Source organism: Leuresthes tenuis, unplaced genomic scaffold, assembly GCF_036924035.1.
Source record: "Leuresthes tenuis unplaced genomic scaffold, fLeuTen1.0.hap1 SCAF_8, whole genome shotgun sequence".
Taxonomy (NCBI): domain Eukaryota; kingdom Metazoa; phylum Chordata; class Actinopteri; order Atheriniformes; family Atherinopsidae; genus Leuresthes; species Leuresthes tenuis.
Window position 1 is genome coordinate 35,667,353 of NW_027325362.1, and position 18,952 is coordinate 35,686,304.

Here is an 18,952-nt window from a genome sequence, read left to right on the forward strand (position 1 = left end):
TCTGTTGAAGCAAACTTAATGAGGCCCCTCTTCTCTTCGGCATCGGTGTGAGCCTATGCCGAAGACACCACTGTAACAGGCTTTTTACAGGTTTTTCTGTAAACTTAAAAATGTGTTATAGTTTAGACATTTAATCTAGATGAATAGTTGACTGTGGTATAGCATAGCTGCATTTTAAATGTAGAAAAAAGGTCCAATTTGGTCTGGGTCTTTTTGGTTGAAGTTTATATTTTCTTCTCTCCTCGCTCCCAACTGGGATAGGCTGTAGCCCCTTACGACCTTGATATGAGAATATCTGATTGAATGCAAGGTGCCACGGGATACTGTAGACAACACATCCACAGACGTGTATAGAAAACCAGAATATGTTCAGCTGTGATGGCTGATTTGAAGTGATTTCCTGGAAGCCCAGCTTGCCTGCCAGGCTTGGCCAAATTCAAAATTGCTAATACAAAATAGTGAGGATGAATAATTTGAAGCACTGAAGTATATATAAACACATACACGGTGGACGAGTCACAGTTGTTAGGGTCAAGAAGATGTGCCCTTGCATTTTTGTGGAGGCGCATGTCGTGCTGCAGGGGAGCATGGCGTAGATCACTGTGTGGAATACATGTTGATGCAGTATGTTTCGTGTCAATCAAAATTTATCTTTAGTTTGCTTTATATCCGAATGGATATATAGTTGTCATATCAGGAAAGACCAAACTGACCTTTTTCTTTCTGATGGTGTGACAGATGTAGTCTGGGTCAGGGTGGCAGACGCATACAGGGTGACATACTGTCTCCTCGGAGTGCAGGTTAAAAGCATGTTTTGGATTAACAGCTTTTTTCATCAGTCAGATTCTTTTTTTAAAGTGACTATACCTCAGCAGAGGACTGAAGACTTCCTCTGTTTGTTTTAACCAGAAGAAAACAGTTTTTAATGTTACTTACACCTGATCCTTTTACTGACATACTCTAATGGCTCAGCCTCTCACAGTCATTTGGGTAATAAATGGAACATGAGGCCAACAAGAAGTCACTGCTCCTGCTGAGAGAAGAAAAAATGTTGAAATGTCAACATGAGTTGAGCAGACTTTTCAAAAGAATACAAAATTTCCTGTTTATTTTTACTCATCCTTCAGCAATGTGTATATGGGTGGAGGGTTTCGGCTCCCGTCGATGCTACTTAGGCTGTTTCAAAATGATTGTGTTTACATGACATTTGTTGAGTGCTATGCTCATAGCGGGAAATCCATTTAATTTTTAATTAAACAATGACTTGTATAATTATTTTTGCTTGGAAACAAAAGTTGATGTGCTGTTATTTTATTTGTATTATACTTTTGAAAGAATGACTTCTCTCAGCATCAGTTGTGAAAAAGGGTTATTTTATGCAGCTGACTTTAGAGTGTTTAAGGATTACAAACCTCAGTACTGTCGATAGTTCTAGTCATGGTGGCCTTTACTCAGTAGCACAGAAACAGAAGAAACTGAGAGAAAGTTTTTCCACTATAGAACAGGGATTTGGTGTTAACTCTTATGTTGGAACCCTGCTCTAAGGATATTGTATCAAGAAGCTATAGTAAGGTTAGTAACAGGTTAGACAGATGTTGTTGTAAAGTCTGTAGTAACACAGTTAGATTAACGTAATTTCATAGTTGCTGAAATGGAAACATCTTGTTCAGTATTTCACAAAGATGCTGCCATCTCTTCCCCTTGTCCTCAGTTAATTTGTGGTCGAAGTATTGAGACTGAAAGCGTTTGTGCCACCATCAGGCCAGTTATTCATCGAAATATCTCAACATGTGCATTAGGCAGTGCAATGCAGACGTTCATGTCCATCTCAGTATGAATATCTACCAATCCATATCCTGAAGTGATGTGTTCAGATCAGAAATGGAAAAGGTTACTGTCATTCAGTGAGCCTTCAAGGTCTATTTCTATTTCATTTTTCTAATTCAATAATTTGACAAAGACATGAAATAGAGATTGAAGTGTGTGTGTCTAAGAGAGAAGTAATGGATGTTATTCTGAAATGTGTTTCCAAAAGTTAATTTTATATTTATCTTGTTAGTGTCTGATGTGAGTTCTCCGTCTGTCAAAACTTTATAACGTTTGCAAGTAAATGTAAATATTCTGGCATCTTCGTGTCAGTTTAGTTTTAAAAGCACACTATCCACGCACTAACTGCTAATCAAAAACTACCAGCTGCTCCAGAGACGTCCTGAAGTTTAGATAAACCTTTAACTGAACTTTTTAATTTCAGCTTTTTGTTCCTACAGACACTAATGTGTTCATCTAAATGTTTCAATATTTTAGGTTGGCAGCTTGCGTTAACACAGAAAACTAAGAGGTAAAAATGATAGTTTGCTGGGAAGGTGTAACAATAAATCCAACTCTGCTGTCTGTAGGAATTTAGTAATCAAATAAATCACACTACTGGTTATGAAAGGAGGACATTTATGTGACTAAAAACAAACACAGTTTCTACAGATGCTCACCTACAACCTGTAATGAGTTACTTATATCATCATAGCAGGCAACTGAGATGGCTATAGACTTTTATCCTTTTCCAAAAAGTGTTTGAACCTTTTGAAACAAATTGCTTCTGGTTAAAACAAGCATCACAAACCAAACGTCAAAGTAAATTACAACCAAATTCAAACTTATATATTTTCAGATTTTGTGCAGGAATTTAAAGACCAAGCACACGGTTTTAGGCAAGATACAGTGAGTGATCTCCAACTTATAGTGCTCAGTTGTACAGTGCACGAGATATTTATTATGAAATTACATTTACTTTCCTGATCGTGATTTGATTTTTGTTGCTTTTGTTGAGGAAAAAAAAAGTCCATGTTGTTAAGGTGATTTTGGGAGTGGGCTGGATGGTGGCGAGATGGAGTCTAGCCACAGGTGGTCTGTAATTCGGCACCGTAATTGCCTGGCAAAGTGTATTATGGGTCTTCAGACCACTCATCCACTCTGTAGGGGTGGACTAGAGAAAAGGGTGAGTGAGGCAGAAAAATAGGATGGATAACATGATGTCCCGTTGTGAGACAATTCTGCCAGACACTCACAATACGCTGAGGGAGGATTATTATTGTATGCGTTCAAAGAACACTTTCAGTAAAGGCTATTAAGCCAGACTAATGAAAATGATGGAAGCAAATGGAGAGACAATCTCCAATTCAGTTGAAATGTCACCGTGTTTTAAAGACAGGTGCAACAGACATTTGCTGCTCTTTGAATGGAGAGGATGTTGTCAGTCTACAGCTCTGCACCAGGAAAGCAGGCTTCTTTTCACTGCTCAGCCCTTTACAGCCTGTAAGTTAGTGTCCAGGGTCAGCAAATCAAGTAATTTGGTGGTCAGTGAAAGCAACACTTCACAATAGCTCCTGAGTTTAGTTCCAGACCCATGCCACTTACCTTCATGTTCGTTCCTCAGCTCGCCTGCCAGCCTCTTACACCAAACTGAGGACCAAATATTTTCCAAACTTTTACCAATATGGCAATGCCTGGAGCTGACAGGAGTTACTGCTTAAACTGAAATGTTCAAGCAGCCATTAGAATTTTACCCAGAGTGCCAACAGACTGAACTGAAAGTTGGACTGTTTATCTAATCAAGAACATTAAGATCCAAGTGGCTTACAGGTTTAAAATGATAAGCCAATAAACGGGAATAATAAATAATTCTTCGGTCTGAAATATCGAATAGACTTAGCCTTTCAGCTAGACGCTTTTTCTGTGTAAAGTAATCAGAATATTATGAGGCTTTTCAGTTACTACAGATAGCGTTTTAAATAACAACACTCAAAGAATAGCATTTATTAATTTATTGCTGTTAGCTCCTAACTTGATGACAATTTTTCCCCTGAAGCACTGATTTAAAGAAATAAATCATGAAGTGAAATTCCAGCTGGAAGATTTGCTGAAAAGTATGCAACGTGGTTACATGTAGTTGTATTATGTACGTGAGGAGCTGGCAGCACCTGTCTCACCATGTGAACTGAAGATTTTCCTTTCCACTGACTCCTGTTATATAACATTTGGATGCGATGGGCTGTTTTGACCAGTTTTACACAAGGATATCTGCTTCTGTTATTTTAGTCCCTTTTCCCTGAAAACAGAGCCAACTCCATCCTTTCAGAGCTTGGGAGAAAGCGCACAAGGCAATCTGACTTTATTGCTGTTTAGAAGAATTATCCCCATTAACGCTGTTGAGTAACTAGATTTATAATCTATATTTGATGTCAGATGCTGGTGAAAAGTTAACTACAATTATGTTTGCTAACCAGGAAAACTAACTGTTAGTTTAGTTATCACTGCGGGGTATGCAGCTCAGATTGTTAGATTGCGGCGAAAGCACAGGCATAAAAATCAGTGGCTTAGTTCCTGATCAAATGCAACAGATCACATTTGGCATGACTCTGAAATGCAACTCAGCCTCCCAAAAAATCCACAGTGCTCACACCCAATAGTGCCAAGTACTCTAAATATAAAACTGCAGGTCCAAATCTTTGTGACAGTTGAGTATGATGAACTTAAAGAAGGCCAGTGACAGAAGTAAAGAGTAATGGATTTAATAGAATTCAAAGTGAAGAGAGGAGTTCAGGAACTATTGAGCAGAATGCAACCGTGGCCAACAGTGATTTGGTGAGATGGATCATCTCAGCAGTCTAAACAGGGAGTTGGATTAGTCAGAATTCAAACCAGGTAAGAGTTGGATCAGAAGGTAGAAGAACTCACATGTGGGAGTGAAAGATGGGGAACCAGATGGATGATTTAAAAAATAAAAATCTCCATGAACTAGGTTGTGATGCTGCAGCAGGGGTTGGAGAGTAAGGTGAAGGGGAGCAGGCTAGTGGGAGAGGGAATATGTCCAAGGTGATCAGGTTACTGGGCAGATCTGTGGGTCTTGGCTTGGATAGATGAGAACAGGTTATGCTGGGGGCTCCAAATCCTATTTCCTTCAGAAAGGATCAGGTCAGAAAGTCAGGCGGGGTATATGCATAGATCCAAACAATAACCGTCAGCAAACTCACAATACTCTGGGAGTGAAACTGAAATGGGCTGGGCTGGTGGACCTTCTTAAGAAACTGTTGTGCTTGATAAAAGCATACATATACAAAACAACCCACATGATGTGTAAGACTACTGCACTGCATCTTTTTATGTCTCTTTCTGTAAAGGTGCATTATTATGATCTCCTCCACTGTCGCCATGTTTGCTTTTGTCTGAAACGGATGTCAGAATTCGGAAGTGAACTCTGAACTGCCCTCTGGTGGATGTATTGCCTAACAGCCGTGCTAACATGAAGCACACATGGGAGTATGTGGGCAGTGACGCTGGACAAAATTTGAAAGGGACGGACTAGTGTTGTCATGATACCAACATTTTGGTATCGACACCGGTACCAACATGTATTTTGATACTTTTCAATACTTTTCCAAATAAAAAGAGTATACAAAAAAATGTCATTATTGACTTTATTTTAATAGAAAATCTTAGAACTATGACTATGCATCAGTGAATAAAATAAAATACCACAAAAACAGGCTTTTCTAATGCATAGGCAACACAATTTTAAAATGAATAAAATAAAAAATAAAATCGATTCAACATTTTCTTATTGCACTCAAAATCTTTTTAGAAAAGTCAGTATGAATAAATAAAAATGATTAAGTTAGAACAATGAAAGTTTAAAAATCACTGTGAGAATATAAATATGATATAACAATATAGAATGAAATAATATAAATGAATACATATAAATAAAGCTAATTGCAATGCAGCTTGAATGTTTTTCCTACTTTTGTGGAGAGTGAAGGGTGCTGGTGCTGCCTGCTTTTAGCACTGAATGCTGCTTTTTTTCATGGATATAGAAGTTATTACTCCTGAAGTCCTTAAGCAGGTCTGGGTGACGTCTGATGCGGTCAGACGTGAATAAATTATTCAAATCCATTTCATGAAGGAGAGTCCAAATCCAAATTTTTTGAGCACAGACATCATGTCGGGCCACTTGATGGGGGGGGGGGGGGGGGTGTCACAGCCTGGCTTTGGGATTAGCAAAATACTTGCTTTGTAAAAAGTAGGCAACAAAGCCGAGGTTAGCATCGTATGGTTGAACATGCGTAAGAGTAGAGGTGACAACTTAAAGCCAAATTTTTTGAAAAATTCTACTTTAAAACCATCTGGACCCGGCGCCTTATTATTGGGGAGGGAAGAGATAACCTGCATGATCTCATCCAGATTGATGTCTTTATCTAGCATATCAGCCAAGTCCAATGATAATTTGGGTAAGTCCAGATTCTCAAAAATTGTATAGAAAACTTGAAAATCTAGGACACCCTGTTAACGATAGACATTAGCATAGAAATCTGCAAAACATTCATAGATTTTCATTGGGTCCGTATGTAAGGCACCTCCGTCAGACTTAATATAATATATGACACTGGAAACCTGTATTTCCCTCAGCTGGCGAGCTAACAGCCTGTGCGGCTTGTCGCCAAGCTCAAAATATCTCTTGTCTGACTTGTTCTAGTAATTTTGATGTGTTTTTTGACAGTTATATTCATACTGTAGAGCAGTTATTTTATTAAGTACCTCTGTTTTCTGTTCAGTTTTGTATGAAGCTTCTAGCTTGGTCAGTTGATCATCAATTTTGGTTAATCTTTCCTTAGATTTTTTTTTTCTGCTGTCTGATATGATATTATATGGCCTCTAAGGACAGCCTTCATGGCCTCCCACAGAGTGGAATCATCTACATCGCCCATATCATTGGGGCTTAAATATAGTCTTCATCTTTTAACAGTGTATTATTCAAACGCCAGCTATGTTTACCTCTTTTGTGGTTCAAGTTAAGACTTAAGGAGACAGGAGCATGATCTGGTATAAGTATATTGTGGTAAGTGCAACTTAGAATCCATCAAAAAGAAGTCAATCCTGTAGTAGGATTTATGTACTGAAACAGGGGTGCTCTGAAAACACCCCCATTAGCACTTGGTACTTTCCTCCTGATGAAACTAACCATAGACTGTATGAAATTAACACGGCAAAAAAAAAAATATATTAAAAAAAAATATATATATATATATATCGACCAATCAGAATTTTGGTTGATCAAGAACGTATCAACCAATAGTCGACCAGTCAAGTAGGACTTTACAGCTCCAGTTGTGTGACTAATCCTTTTAGAAATGTACTGTAACTGGTTGGCAAGAAAATAAAGATGAAAATTGGGTGCCTCTAGACACAAACAGATGTAAATAGTCTCTCAAGAAATCATTTATAAGGGTTTGAAACACTGTGGGAGCATTAGGCCAAAGGGCATGACTAGGTATTCAAAGTGGGCTAAGGGTGTACTAAAGGCAGTTTTCTACTTATCCCCTTCACAAATCCGGAACAGGTTGTAAGAGTTGCAGAGATCGAGTTTGGAGAAGATAGTTGTGCCCTGAATGGGTTCAAAGGCAGAGGAAATGAGCGGCAGGGGATATTTATTCCTAATAATAATCTCATTTAACCCCTGATAAACGATGCAAGGTCGCAGGGTCTTATTCTTCTTCTGGACGAAAAAGGATCCGGCTTCGAGTCCATGGCCTCGCGCTCTGGCAGAGGCGCTCCTGATAGAATAAAGATGGCGCACTTGTAAGGGCGGTGAGGGGGTAAAGACAGGGCCCTATCTTTACTAAAGACTGTGCCAAGGTCATGATACTCAGTGGGGACCAGTGACAGATCCACTGGGGAAAAGGAAGTGTCGGATGGTGGGGAGCTAGACGACTGGAGGGCTGACTTGAGTTAGTTAGATAAGCAGAAGAGACTCCAACTCTCAACTCGGCTGTCAGACCAGAGGATATGTGGGTTATGTAATCCGAGCCAGGGAAAACCAGGGATTATAGGAACGCTGGAGATCGGGAACAGAAGGAACTCAATCTTCTCGTAGTGATTACTTGAGACTATGAGGGTGACAGGTGTGGTTTTGTGTGTGATGTATACCTCCATCTAACGCCGATGCCGTGCTGGGCACCTAAGACCCCCACCTAAGACTCAGAATCCACAGCAAACCAACATTGCCAAGCATGATCGTGACAGGGGGCAGAAATGTAATTACATCTAAGACAGTTTGAGGTATAAAGGGATTATTTTCACAGGGAAAATTACAAATGTTGATTTAACTTATTGATTTAGTTTATTTGATGTGTAGACAAAGACGAAAACAGTTTTGATATTTCACATGTATTGAATGCTACACACTTTTCTTTGAACTCAAGCTTCCATTTAAAGTTGATAAAAGGCTTTACATGATTTTCTGCGATTGCTTTGTCTTTTCCACAAATAAATGAATGCGAATGGGGGGTAATTTTACCTCTCAATAAAGAACAGAAAACCTTGGTTTTCGGTTTCACTAAGCTCACATTAGTGTTTCTGGATGTAATTGTGCACATTGTGGATCTTTGTGCACATAGGAAATCTTTTTTATCAATTTTTTTGGAGACATTGTGAATTTTCATTCTCCAATATATCAAGAGAATTTTTTTCTCTTTCTCTGATTTATTATATAGAAAGTCACAATGTAACCTGTAAAATCTATTGGAAGTATAAATAAATATAAGGATTGAGGATAGTATAAGATTTTCAACTCGTTGATCAGAAAAGATAATTAATTAAAAAAAGATATGTAATTAGCCCATTTTGAATGGTTTTCCTCAAGATAACCTTCATGAGTTTATTCCAGTAGCAAAGCATATGACATTTTTTGTCAAATGTCCTTTGTCCCCACATCTATAAGGCTTTTTAACAGTGACTGCTGACATGTTTTTCTCAAATGTATTTATTTATTGATTTATTGTTAGTATTGTTGTTCTAATATACAGTCACTGTAAATATTGAAAGAAATGTGAGCTACTTGACTAATTTGAATTTCCCCCACTGGGGGATGAATAAAGCATTTTTCTATTCTATTCTCTTCTATTCATGTCTGATGTTTAATAACATACATTCATGGACACCCTAAATAACTGAATGTCATTGCGGTGCAAAGTGGTGGCAACACAGAAATTTGCTTTTAGAATAAATGTTAGCATTATACTAGGAATAAAATTCAACTCTTGAGGATGTTTGGTTGTACATAGCGAAGTTTCAGTAACAATGTAAATTAATACAACAAAGAAAAATGAACAGACATTATTAACAATATACTGACATTGTGACACAAAGATCTTTTTATGTCCTCCTCTGCAGATGCGATGGCAAATCCCTCTCCAGCGAAGAGCATGGGTGACCCTGGAATCACCCCTTTGTCTCCCTCACACAACCAGGTGACTCTTGTGGTACTAGTTTCTTTACATAATTATTTCACGTGTGGTATAATCTGCTGACTGGTTTTTCAACCTTAACAAGGTTCTCTTTTAATGATTTGTTAAAATGCGATGTCATTGTGATAATATTATGACAAAGTTTGACTTCTACAACACTGAGCACGTTAGAATCATTCTGTAATTTGTTAAGCACAAACCAAATCCCTCCCTACTGTAGTTGAAAAAGCATAGTTCAGCTCTCAACTACGTCTTGGCTGCTCTTTGTTTTCTTTTCCTTACTCATCTATCTTACATAAGAGTGTTAGAGGACCACTGCAGGGTGTGGAAAAAACACTCAATAACGCTGACTCAATGTTCACTGGAGGTACAGGAGGAAAACTCTCTGAATCAGGAACTGGCCCAAACTTGAGCTTTTGCTGTATCTATCAAAACAATATGATTATTTTAAGAATACAGTTGTACTGTTGTAGCATCAATAACAGGTTTAAATGTTTGGCTTTAAACCTGATCTGTGATTTTTTTATGCCTTTGATGTAGGTCCCTTGCTTTACCTGCTGCACTGTGCACCTGTTTAACTGTGTCTGTGTATTGTCATTTGTGCACAGCAAAGCGACACGGACCAGGTGCAGACAGAACCATCCTTTATGGTGGTGGTTGCTATTGACTTTGGCACCACATCCAGTGGTTATGCTTACGCCTTCACTAAGGAGCCGGAGTGCATTCACACCATGAGGTAGGTGAGCACTGCAATGCAGACGTTCACAGGGAAGAAGAGTGGGGTGGGCTCCATATACATCAATGTAATAGTACTCTGCTGACCTACCTCTTTCAAACAAAGTAGTCATTATTTAAAAATAAATAAGTAGACAAATTGACTTTTCTGTATCTCTGTTTTAAATATAATTAAACAATCTGGGTTAAACATTATTTAAGCAAGAGGAACAAGCAGAAGCACATTATTTTTACTTTAGTTTTATTTAGTAAATGACCAACTGGATTACTTGCTTCTCCGAAGTGTCATAAGCATCGGTGCACTTCCTGAATTTGAACAATAGATTACTGTAACTCCATCTCAGTGACAACACAGACAAAAGCAACCTGGTACTTCACTAAATCAAATGTGCGTCTTCTCAAAAATGTGATGGGCCTGATCAATCAGTCTGATTTATCAGCTGACTTAAATGGAGGACATGTCATATGAATTATCAGGTGGGGAGAATTAGGCCCCCGTAAACACCTCAAGATACCATAACAGTGAATTCCATGATCTTGAAATAGCAATGATGTCACCACAGAGCTTCAATCTATAAATCTAAAAACTACCAACCAGGCCAGAAATCTGGGTGTAGTGATGGACTCAGACCTAAATTTGGACAAACACATTAAGGCAATAACAAAGTCAGCCTACTACCACCTTAAGAATATATCAAGGCTAAAAGATCTGATGTCTCAGCAGGACCTGGAAAAACTAGTCCATGCATCCATCTTTAGTAGGCTTGATTATTGTAACAGCATCTTTACAGGTCTGCCTAAAAAGTCAGTTAGACAACTGCAGCTCATCCAGAACTCAGCTGCTCGAGTCCTCACTAAGACCAAAAAAGTGGAGCACATCAGTCCAGCTCTGAAGTCTTTACACTGGCTGCCTGTCCATCAGAGGATAGACTTTAAAGTTCTGATGCTGGTCTATAAAGCTCTGAATGGTCAAGGACCAAAATACATCAGTGACCTCCTGACCCACTATGAACCTTCCAGACCCCTCAGGTCATCTGCATCCGTTTTTTTATCAGTTCCCAGAGTCAGAACCAGACATGGAGAAGCTGCTTTCAGCTTCTATGCTCCACATGTCTGGAACAAACTCCCAGAAAGCCTCAGATCAGCTGAAACTCTCAGGATTTAAGTCCAGGCTGAAAACATCTATTTTCAGCTGCATTTGAATAAGCTTGAGTTTCAAAACGGAATCATGTTTTAACTATTGATTTTATCTTTCATATATATAATTTTTTCTGATTTTATCTATTGTTCTTATTTCCTTCTTTTGTTTAAATTTTAAATCCTGCTTTTTATTTCTTCTGTTTTAATGTCTCTGTAAAGCACTTTGAATCACCTTGTTGTTGAATTGTTCTATACAAATAAACTTGCCTTGCCTTGATGGAGTACAAGTCCAAGATTGCTATCTACATTTTTTTTTCAACAACACTTCTTCAAAGACATGTTTGATTTACGTACTGACAGAACCTGTGATGCTCAAGCAACTTTACCTTCACAATAGGGAAAAAACACAAACAAAAAAACCCACCAAATGAGCCATAAGTGGCTGTGAACGACAAAGAAAATCGGCCTCTGGATATTTCTTTAAGTGATTTCATCTTCTTGATGATGTTGGGACATATACAGGTCATTAACTGAATATTTATAATTCTTCCCTAATTGATGTCCAATTGATGAGTTTCAGATCCTGCTGAATATTTATTTAGGCACAATTAATCTCTTCTTATCCAAAGACTTTACAGAGGATGAATCCATCAATCTGAAACTTCCTCATAGAAATGTAGCTTCTGGATATCCTACATTCCACCTGAGTTGGCTCTTAATCAGTAAAGTTCACTTATTGGATATAGTCACAAACATGGTACATACTTCACTGTTCAAAGTTATGTCAGGCCAGCCTCTGGCATTGTATTTAATGTTAGCCTAGTAAGAACTAGTGAGTTCTGACTTTAGAAAAGAACATATGTTATTGTTGTTACTTTACATCAAAAGACCAGTATATGTCGCAATACAGCCACTGCTGCTGAAACAGTTTTTTTTTTTTTCAGAAAACCTTATTTAAACATATAGTGGTGTTTTCCATGACATGGTCCTGTACCCCTTGGGTGTTTTTTCTGCGTCAAATCTCAGCTGCACTTGAATACCCATTTTAGGCTTGTTCGGTATACCGGTACTAAATTGGTACCGGGGTACTGAGGCATTTAAAATGGTATTATACTGCGACGAGACCAGTACTTCTTTTTTTACGTCGGCTCGTGATGTCACCGCTGTGTAGCTGGAGCAAGCAGGTGAGCGAACAGCATGGAACGACAGAGAGAGATAAAGGAGAGGTTCTTTTTAGTTTTAATTTATTCACAAAAAATATTACACCTTTACACCACAAACTGTGCAATCCAACAAAACAAATCAAATAAATCAAAACAATACAAAACAATTTTAAATTAAGAAAACAAAAGTAATTTCCAGTTCATTTAAAGAAAAAAGTACACCCTCATAATCCCACACGTTCTGAAAAGCTCCCACATCCTCCATCTTAATATAATATCTGTATTCCAACATAATACGTGCTCTAACCAAACTCTTAAAAATTAGCAAACAATCACACCTCTTCCCCCTGTCCAACTTTTCCTTTCTACTTAAATAAATAGCCAACTTCGCCTGACCAAACAGGAAATTCAATAGTCGACCTTTTTTCTTGTTCTTAACGTACGAGAAGCCAAAAATGAACATTTGTTCAGTAAACTGCTCTTTAAAGGACAGCAATAAAGTATGAAGTGCTCCAAAAAGAGACAATAGCCTCAGACAATGCACAAAACAGTGAAATATTGTCTCTCTGACAGGACAAAAAGGACACTTATCTAAGACTGTTGGATATAACAGTGACACAAAAGCATTTACTGCCACAATCCCATGTAAAATTCGCCCCTGCAAATCTCCAATATTTTTTTGTTAATGGTGGTTTATAAAGCATGCCCCATACACATTTCACCTCTGATCGCATTTTAAAATGATCCCTCCAAGGTGTGTCTACTCTTCCATTAGGTTTTCCTTTATTTAAGACCTTAACACAGCCTTGATAGAGTATCTTTCCCCTCACAGAGTCCAGTGGCATCCACGTTTGACCCTGCTCCAGCAGGGGGCCTCCACAGTCTATAAGTTCAGGCCTAATGCACAACTTGGGAAAAGGATCAGGGTCATCAGGTGTCAGTTGTCCAGCCAGCAGCGCTCTGTCCTCATTCGACAACACCTTCCTGAAACTGTCCAACACCAGACTGATCACCCAAACAGATCGGACCTCCAGCCTTTGTGCCAGAGTTGCAGCATTGTCCAAGTGAGCTCCAGCCAGCTCCAGCAGATGCCGGGATGTTGTTGTGCCCTTGTCCTTAAATCTCTCATAAATCAGTGGTGCTTCTTCCCAGGCAACACCTAGCCGAGAACCCCTAATAAATGGCTCCTCTGAAGCCAATTTAAAGAAGCGTCACAGCCTAGTCTGCCTGTTTCCATCTGTCTCCACACATTAAACACACTGCTATAAAATGGTGACACACAATGCAAATTCAAATTTGAACAATCCATAAAAACAGTGCCTTCCTAAACCCTAACTCACCAATTTGTCCAAAGATAAAATCAGCAACATGTCTCAATGGTAAATCTGGCCATAGAGAAACCTCTGCAAAAAAATAATCTAAAAGCCGCCTTCCAGCTGGCTAGATGTACCAGGCCCTGCCCACCTTCTTTTGACAAAAATAAGACACTCTGAGGTATCCAGTGTAATCTATCCCAAAAGAAGTCGACAATAGTACTCAGTACTTTCCTTAATAAAGTTGCTGGAGGTTCTATTACAGCCAGGCGATGCCACAAAGTAGAGGTCACCAAGTTGTTAATAGTAAGTGTACACCCTCTATAAGAAATTCGAGGTAACAGCCACTTCCACTTCTTTAACCTCCCCTACACCTTTTCTACCACTCCCTCCCAGTTTTTCAATTCCTCTGACTGGTCACTCAGATGAACACCTAAATACTCGATCCCACTCTTCAACCACTTATGACCAGCATGTAACTTAGGCTCATTCCGCTGCCATTTACCTACTATCAATGCCGTGCTCTTTTCCCAATTTACCTTTGAAGAGGAGACTTTACCAAAGCATTCTGTAATCTTTACTAGTTTTTCAACATCACTTTCACCATTTACAGCCACCATAATGTCATCCACATATGCAGAAAGATACAAGGGTAAAAAGGTATCCCTTAGTTTTACTCTCATTAATTGTTTTCTCACCTGACATAACATAGGTTCAATGGCTATAGAATACAGCATACCTGACATTGCACAACCTTTCCGAATACCCCTCTCTATAGTGAAAGGAGCACTTAAACCACTATTAACTTTCAATACACTTTCAATATCACAATAAATAGTCCTAGTCAAGGCAATAAAAACCGGTGGGGAAACCAAATGCCTCAAGAGATTTGTGCTCCACCCGATCGAAAGCCTTCTCTTGGTCAAGAGAAATCAGACCAAACTTTAAATCAAATAGAGACATCCAAATAATCCCCAATTAATGAAATATTATCTCTAACAAATCTGCCAGGGACACAGTATGATTGATCAATGTGAACAACCTGCTCCTTTTATAACCTATTTGCCAACACTTTTGAGAGGATTTTGTGGTTGGCACACAACAGACTCACTGGCCTCCAGTTCTTGATCTCACACAAATCTCCTTTTTTAGGGAGAAGAGTAAGGACTGCTCTCCGACAGCTGAGAGGCAATTTACCCCACACTTAGGACCTCAAACAAGTCCTCCCCTAATGTGGGCCAAAAGGACTTAGAAGTCCACAGGGAGACCATCTAAACCTGGAGTTTTGCCATTTTTCATGCTCATCAGCACCACCTGCAGCTCCTGCATTATCAGTGGACCCTCCAGGTGTGCACTGTCCTGTGCTGCTATCTGTGACAGAATGTCAAAAAAAAAGCTCAGACATCAGCTGATCCTCATTGTACTCACTGGCACAGCTCTTTTGTTATGTCAGATGATTGAGTGAGATCCCTCCCATCAACTGATCGAAGGCAGTGAATGAGCCGGCTCTGACCATTCTTCTTCTCAAGGTAAAATAAAGAACTTAGATGGAGCATCCATTTCAGAAACATTTTGAAAATGTGATTAGACCAATGCCCCCTGTGCTCTAAGCCCCAGCAGATCCGCCAAAGTAGCCTTTTTGACCTTCTGAAAGTGGCCTCCATCCCCTGTGGAAGCACTTAAACTCTGCAACTCCACTATACTAGTCTCTAGCTCTGTAATTGACTGAGTGGTCTCTCTTGTGAAATGGTATTGTTTACAAAACTGTTATATTTTGCCAACATCCCACCATTGTTGTAAAGATGAAAACTGGGACTTTGCAGACCATTTTTGCCAAAAAAAATAATAAATTGCCATTCATTTAACAGCACAGAGTCTAAAGTTTGATCCCAGTTACGAAAACATTTCCTATTAACAAACAGTGATCTGAAAAAACTACTGGACACAAGAAACTAGATCTAAATAATTGCACTTGATGTTTAAAACTATAAAAGCCTCGCTGAAGAGATACAGTTATCCTTACTGTGTTCCTGTGCTTAGATCGCTACACAATCAACTCATAAGTCTCAATAATCCGTTTCAACACCTTTGACTGAGCATTGGGTTCTAAATGATTCCTGTCCAGATCATCAGTAGTACGGTTAAAATCCCCTCCTACAATTAAAATGTCTGTTGAGGCACAACTTAACAACTTATACATTTAACAAGACACGGGCGGACTTGTCATATTTAGCAACCACTTTAATTAATCTCCCTTTAACAATCTCTTGCAGATCAAAACAAATAGACAGAAAACTCTTTGAAAAAAGGATTGCCATCCCAGTACTCACTGTGCTCTTGTGACTTAGATCATTGGGCCTCATGCAAGAACCGTTCGTACAAACAGATTTGTTCTTAAGTCGTGTGTACGAGTTATTTAGGAGAATTTGCACATTCATCAATGTTTTCGTATTTTAAGTTTTCTTTCAGGTACGAACAGAATTTACGAGTGATCCAGACCTGGATCTATAGATCTATGGATTGCTCTATAGAATGCATGCTGCATTTTGCACAATATTGCCATGAATAAGGGTCTCCCACAACCAGAACCAGCCCAGGCATGCCAGAAGGTGTGGTGCCAGAAGACCCTCACAGACCCATCAAAGTGCCATCATGCTGAGGCAACAGCTGATTGCACGGCTTTAGTTGCAGTCATGGAGCGCCTGCCCATGGCGATACATTTTTATTTTATTTATTTATTTCTTTTAAGCCATTTTCATATTAAACCATGTCTTCTTTATTTCGGTGACATTACGAAATACAGGTGACACGGAGTTAACAGCACTCATAATTGCTTTCTTCGCTTTAGCAGGTCCTGCAATTCCACTGCTGACACGGCTAAAAATGACAGCTTTTCCTTTTTGGATCTCTGAAAGCAGAACTTCAGTCTCAGAGCCCGTAAAGTTTTTCTTTTTGCACCTTGATGCCATTCTCATGACTCAACACTTCCTGGCACAGGAGAGAGGAAGCATAGCCTTATATGGTATTATTTTGGGCGTGGAGTCTGCACATTTACTATCTTCGTGCACGAGCACGTGCACGAAGATACGCACGGGTGGCATTCATCATTTACGCAGGTCGTTTACACTCTTTTTCTGAAGTTAAGAGCATTTGTTGAATCTGACGTGGCGTGTTTGTACGAGACCTTCTTACGAAAAAAAGAGAGAAATTTAGAATAAGAATACAAAAATGTTCTAGTTTTTTTAATTGTGTTGTCTGTGCATTAGGAAAGCCTGTCTTTGTGGTATTTTATTTTACTTTCTTATTTTATTCTAAGATTTTCTTTTGAAATAAAGTCAATGAGATTTTTTGTGTTCTCTTTTTATGTGGAAAAGTATCGTAATACATGTTGGTACCGGTATCGATACCAAAATGTTGGTATTGTGACAACACTAACCAATTTTAATTGGATATAGGTCTGTGATATGAGTTAAGAAGCAATATATGCTAATGTACAAATTCACATTTTAATTTATGTGGTTTACTAGAAGTAGTTTAGCTTAGTATTGGCTCAGCCCACTTGGAGCTACCTGCTTAAATGTGCAAATTGAGCTGACACCAAGCACAACAAATTTCATTGCACATTGTTACATGACAATAAATAATCTTGAATTTTGCTGAGGCAGCATTATTTTGCAGCCTAATCGGTTGATATAATTTTGGTTGTAAGAGCTATAAGAGCTTATAGCTTATAGCTCTGGTTATATATATATATATATATATATATATATATATATATATATATTAGGTTATATATATATATTTTGATCAAGAATAGATTTTGAATTGAATCATGAAACCAAGAATGATAATGAAATTGAATTGTGTGATATTTAACGCACCTTCTGACTTCGAATGACTTTCTTCTTACCCTTTTAAGGAATGATTTAAAATAGGCAAATAAGTAGAAAGGAGCTCTATGGGTTTGTCATGTTTCCTCAGGTTTGACACGGATGTCTGAAGACAGAAATACCCTATGCTACCCTAAGTTTTAAACTGTTCAGTAATGCAGGTGAAAGAAATCTCCAGTCACAACAGCTGTGTCCTTCTTTTTTTGTATGCTGGTGTCTTCTGAGGTTACTTTGAGTAATGTACAACAGTTTGATTTGGAGAAGCATAAGCCATCTCACCCTTGATGGTATTGCAGTCAGATTTGTTTCTTTGCTGATCTTCCTGTTAGGAAAGTAATGGAAATGCATTTATGTGTGACAGTCAGATATAAAGCAACCAAAAGAGCATGTGTGTAAAAGCACCAGCACAATCAGTCTTGTTTCTCCACACTTCAGGTATTCTTTGAGAGACAGAATCCACTTCTCCCAAGAAAGAGAGATTAATCTCATAATAGCTGACCTCAATTTGTCTAGAATTACTGCAGTAGCTCAATCCATTTAGCACCTGAGTTCATGTGGCTTTCCTCAGGGAACGCACTTACTGAGTTCAATTCATTGGAACTATTTACAAATAAACTGTGGAAGATACATACCGTACAACTGATACAAACAGTTCCAAAAGTCAGTATTTGATTAACTCAAAACAAGAAATTCATATTTTTAGATAATCGTGGATAACCGACTTATCTCTTTCTAGACGTTGGGAGGGTGGAGATCCTGGTGTGTCCAATCAGAAGACTCCAACTACCATCCTACTGACTCCAGACAGGAAGTTCCACAGCTTTGGTTATGCGGCTCGGGATTTTTACCATGACCTGGACCCCAGCGAGTCCAAACAATGGCTCTACCTGGAAAAATTCAAAATGAAGCTCCACACCACTCCAGTAAGGATGCAAATATGATGTGTTGTCTAGTATAAACATGCTTCATCTTCATCACTCAGTGACTGCCTCACTTTGACTGATGTGATGCATCTGTTACTGTGTGGTGCAGCAGAGCTGATACTGCAGCAGGCTGTCCTTTCACATGACCTGTCCATCATATGCTTCCCCTCTGCTTAGGTAGCCTGATTCACACCTTTTGCTTTAGAGCAGTGGTTCCCAACCTTTTTTGTCTTGTGTACCCCCTGAGCCTTTTGTCATACCATGAGTATCCCCTCACTCATACATGTTGATGATTCTCTAAAAGTAGAACGTAACGCAACTGATTAATAATTAAATGAAAATCATTTTATTTCATCTCCTTAATTTGAACATACAATAAATAATAAACCTGACTTTATTATATATAACTCTTGTAACATTTACCACAAAAAACTGGAACTCCTTTGAATAAGTCCACTTTAAACAGGCATTTAAACTTTAAAAATCAGGAAC

The 18,952-nt window shown here is 38.6% G+C and overlaps 1 protein-coding gene across 3 annotated transcripts in view; it reads left to right on the top strand.

Moving 5' to 3' along the window:
• The window catches only part of hspa12a (heat shock protein 12A), a 79,170-nt gene that overhangs the window by 23,958 nt on the left and 36,260 nt on the right, over nt 1-18,952 (top strand). For all 3 annotated transcript variants that reach the window (XM_072391588.1, XM_072391589.1, XM_072391590.1), the window contains exons 2-4: nt 9,223-9,299; nt 9,905-10,032; nt 18,274-18,460. In XM_072391588.1, the coding sequence (XP_072247689.1) occupies nt 9,223-9,299; nt 9,905-10,032; nt 18,274-18,460 (392 nt within the window). The remainder of the gene's footprint in view (nt 1-9,222; nt 9,300-9,904; nt 10,033-18,273; nt 18,461-18,952) is intronic.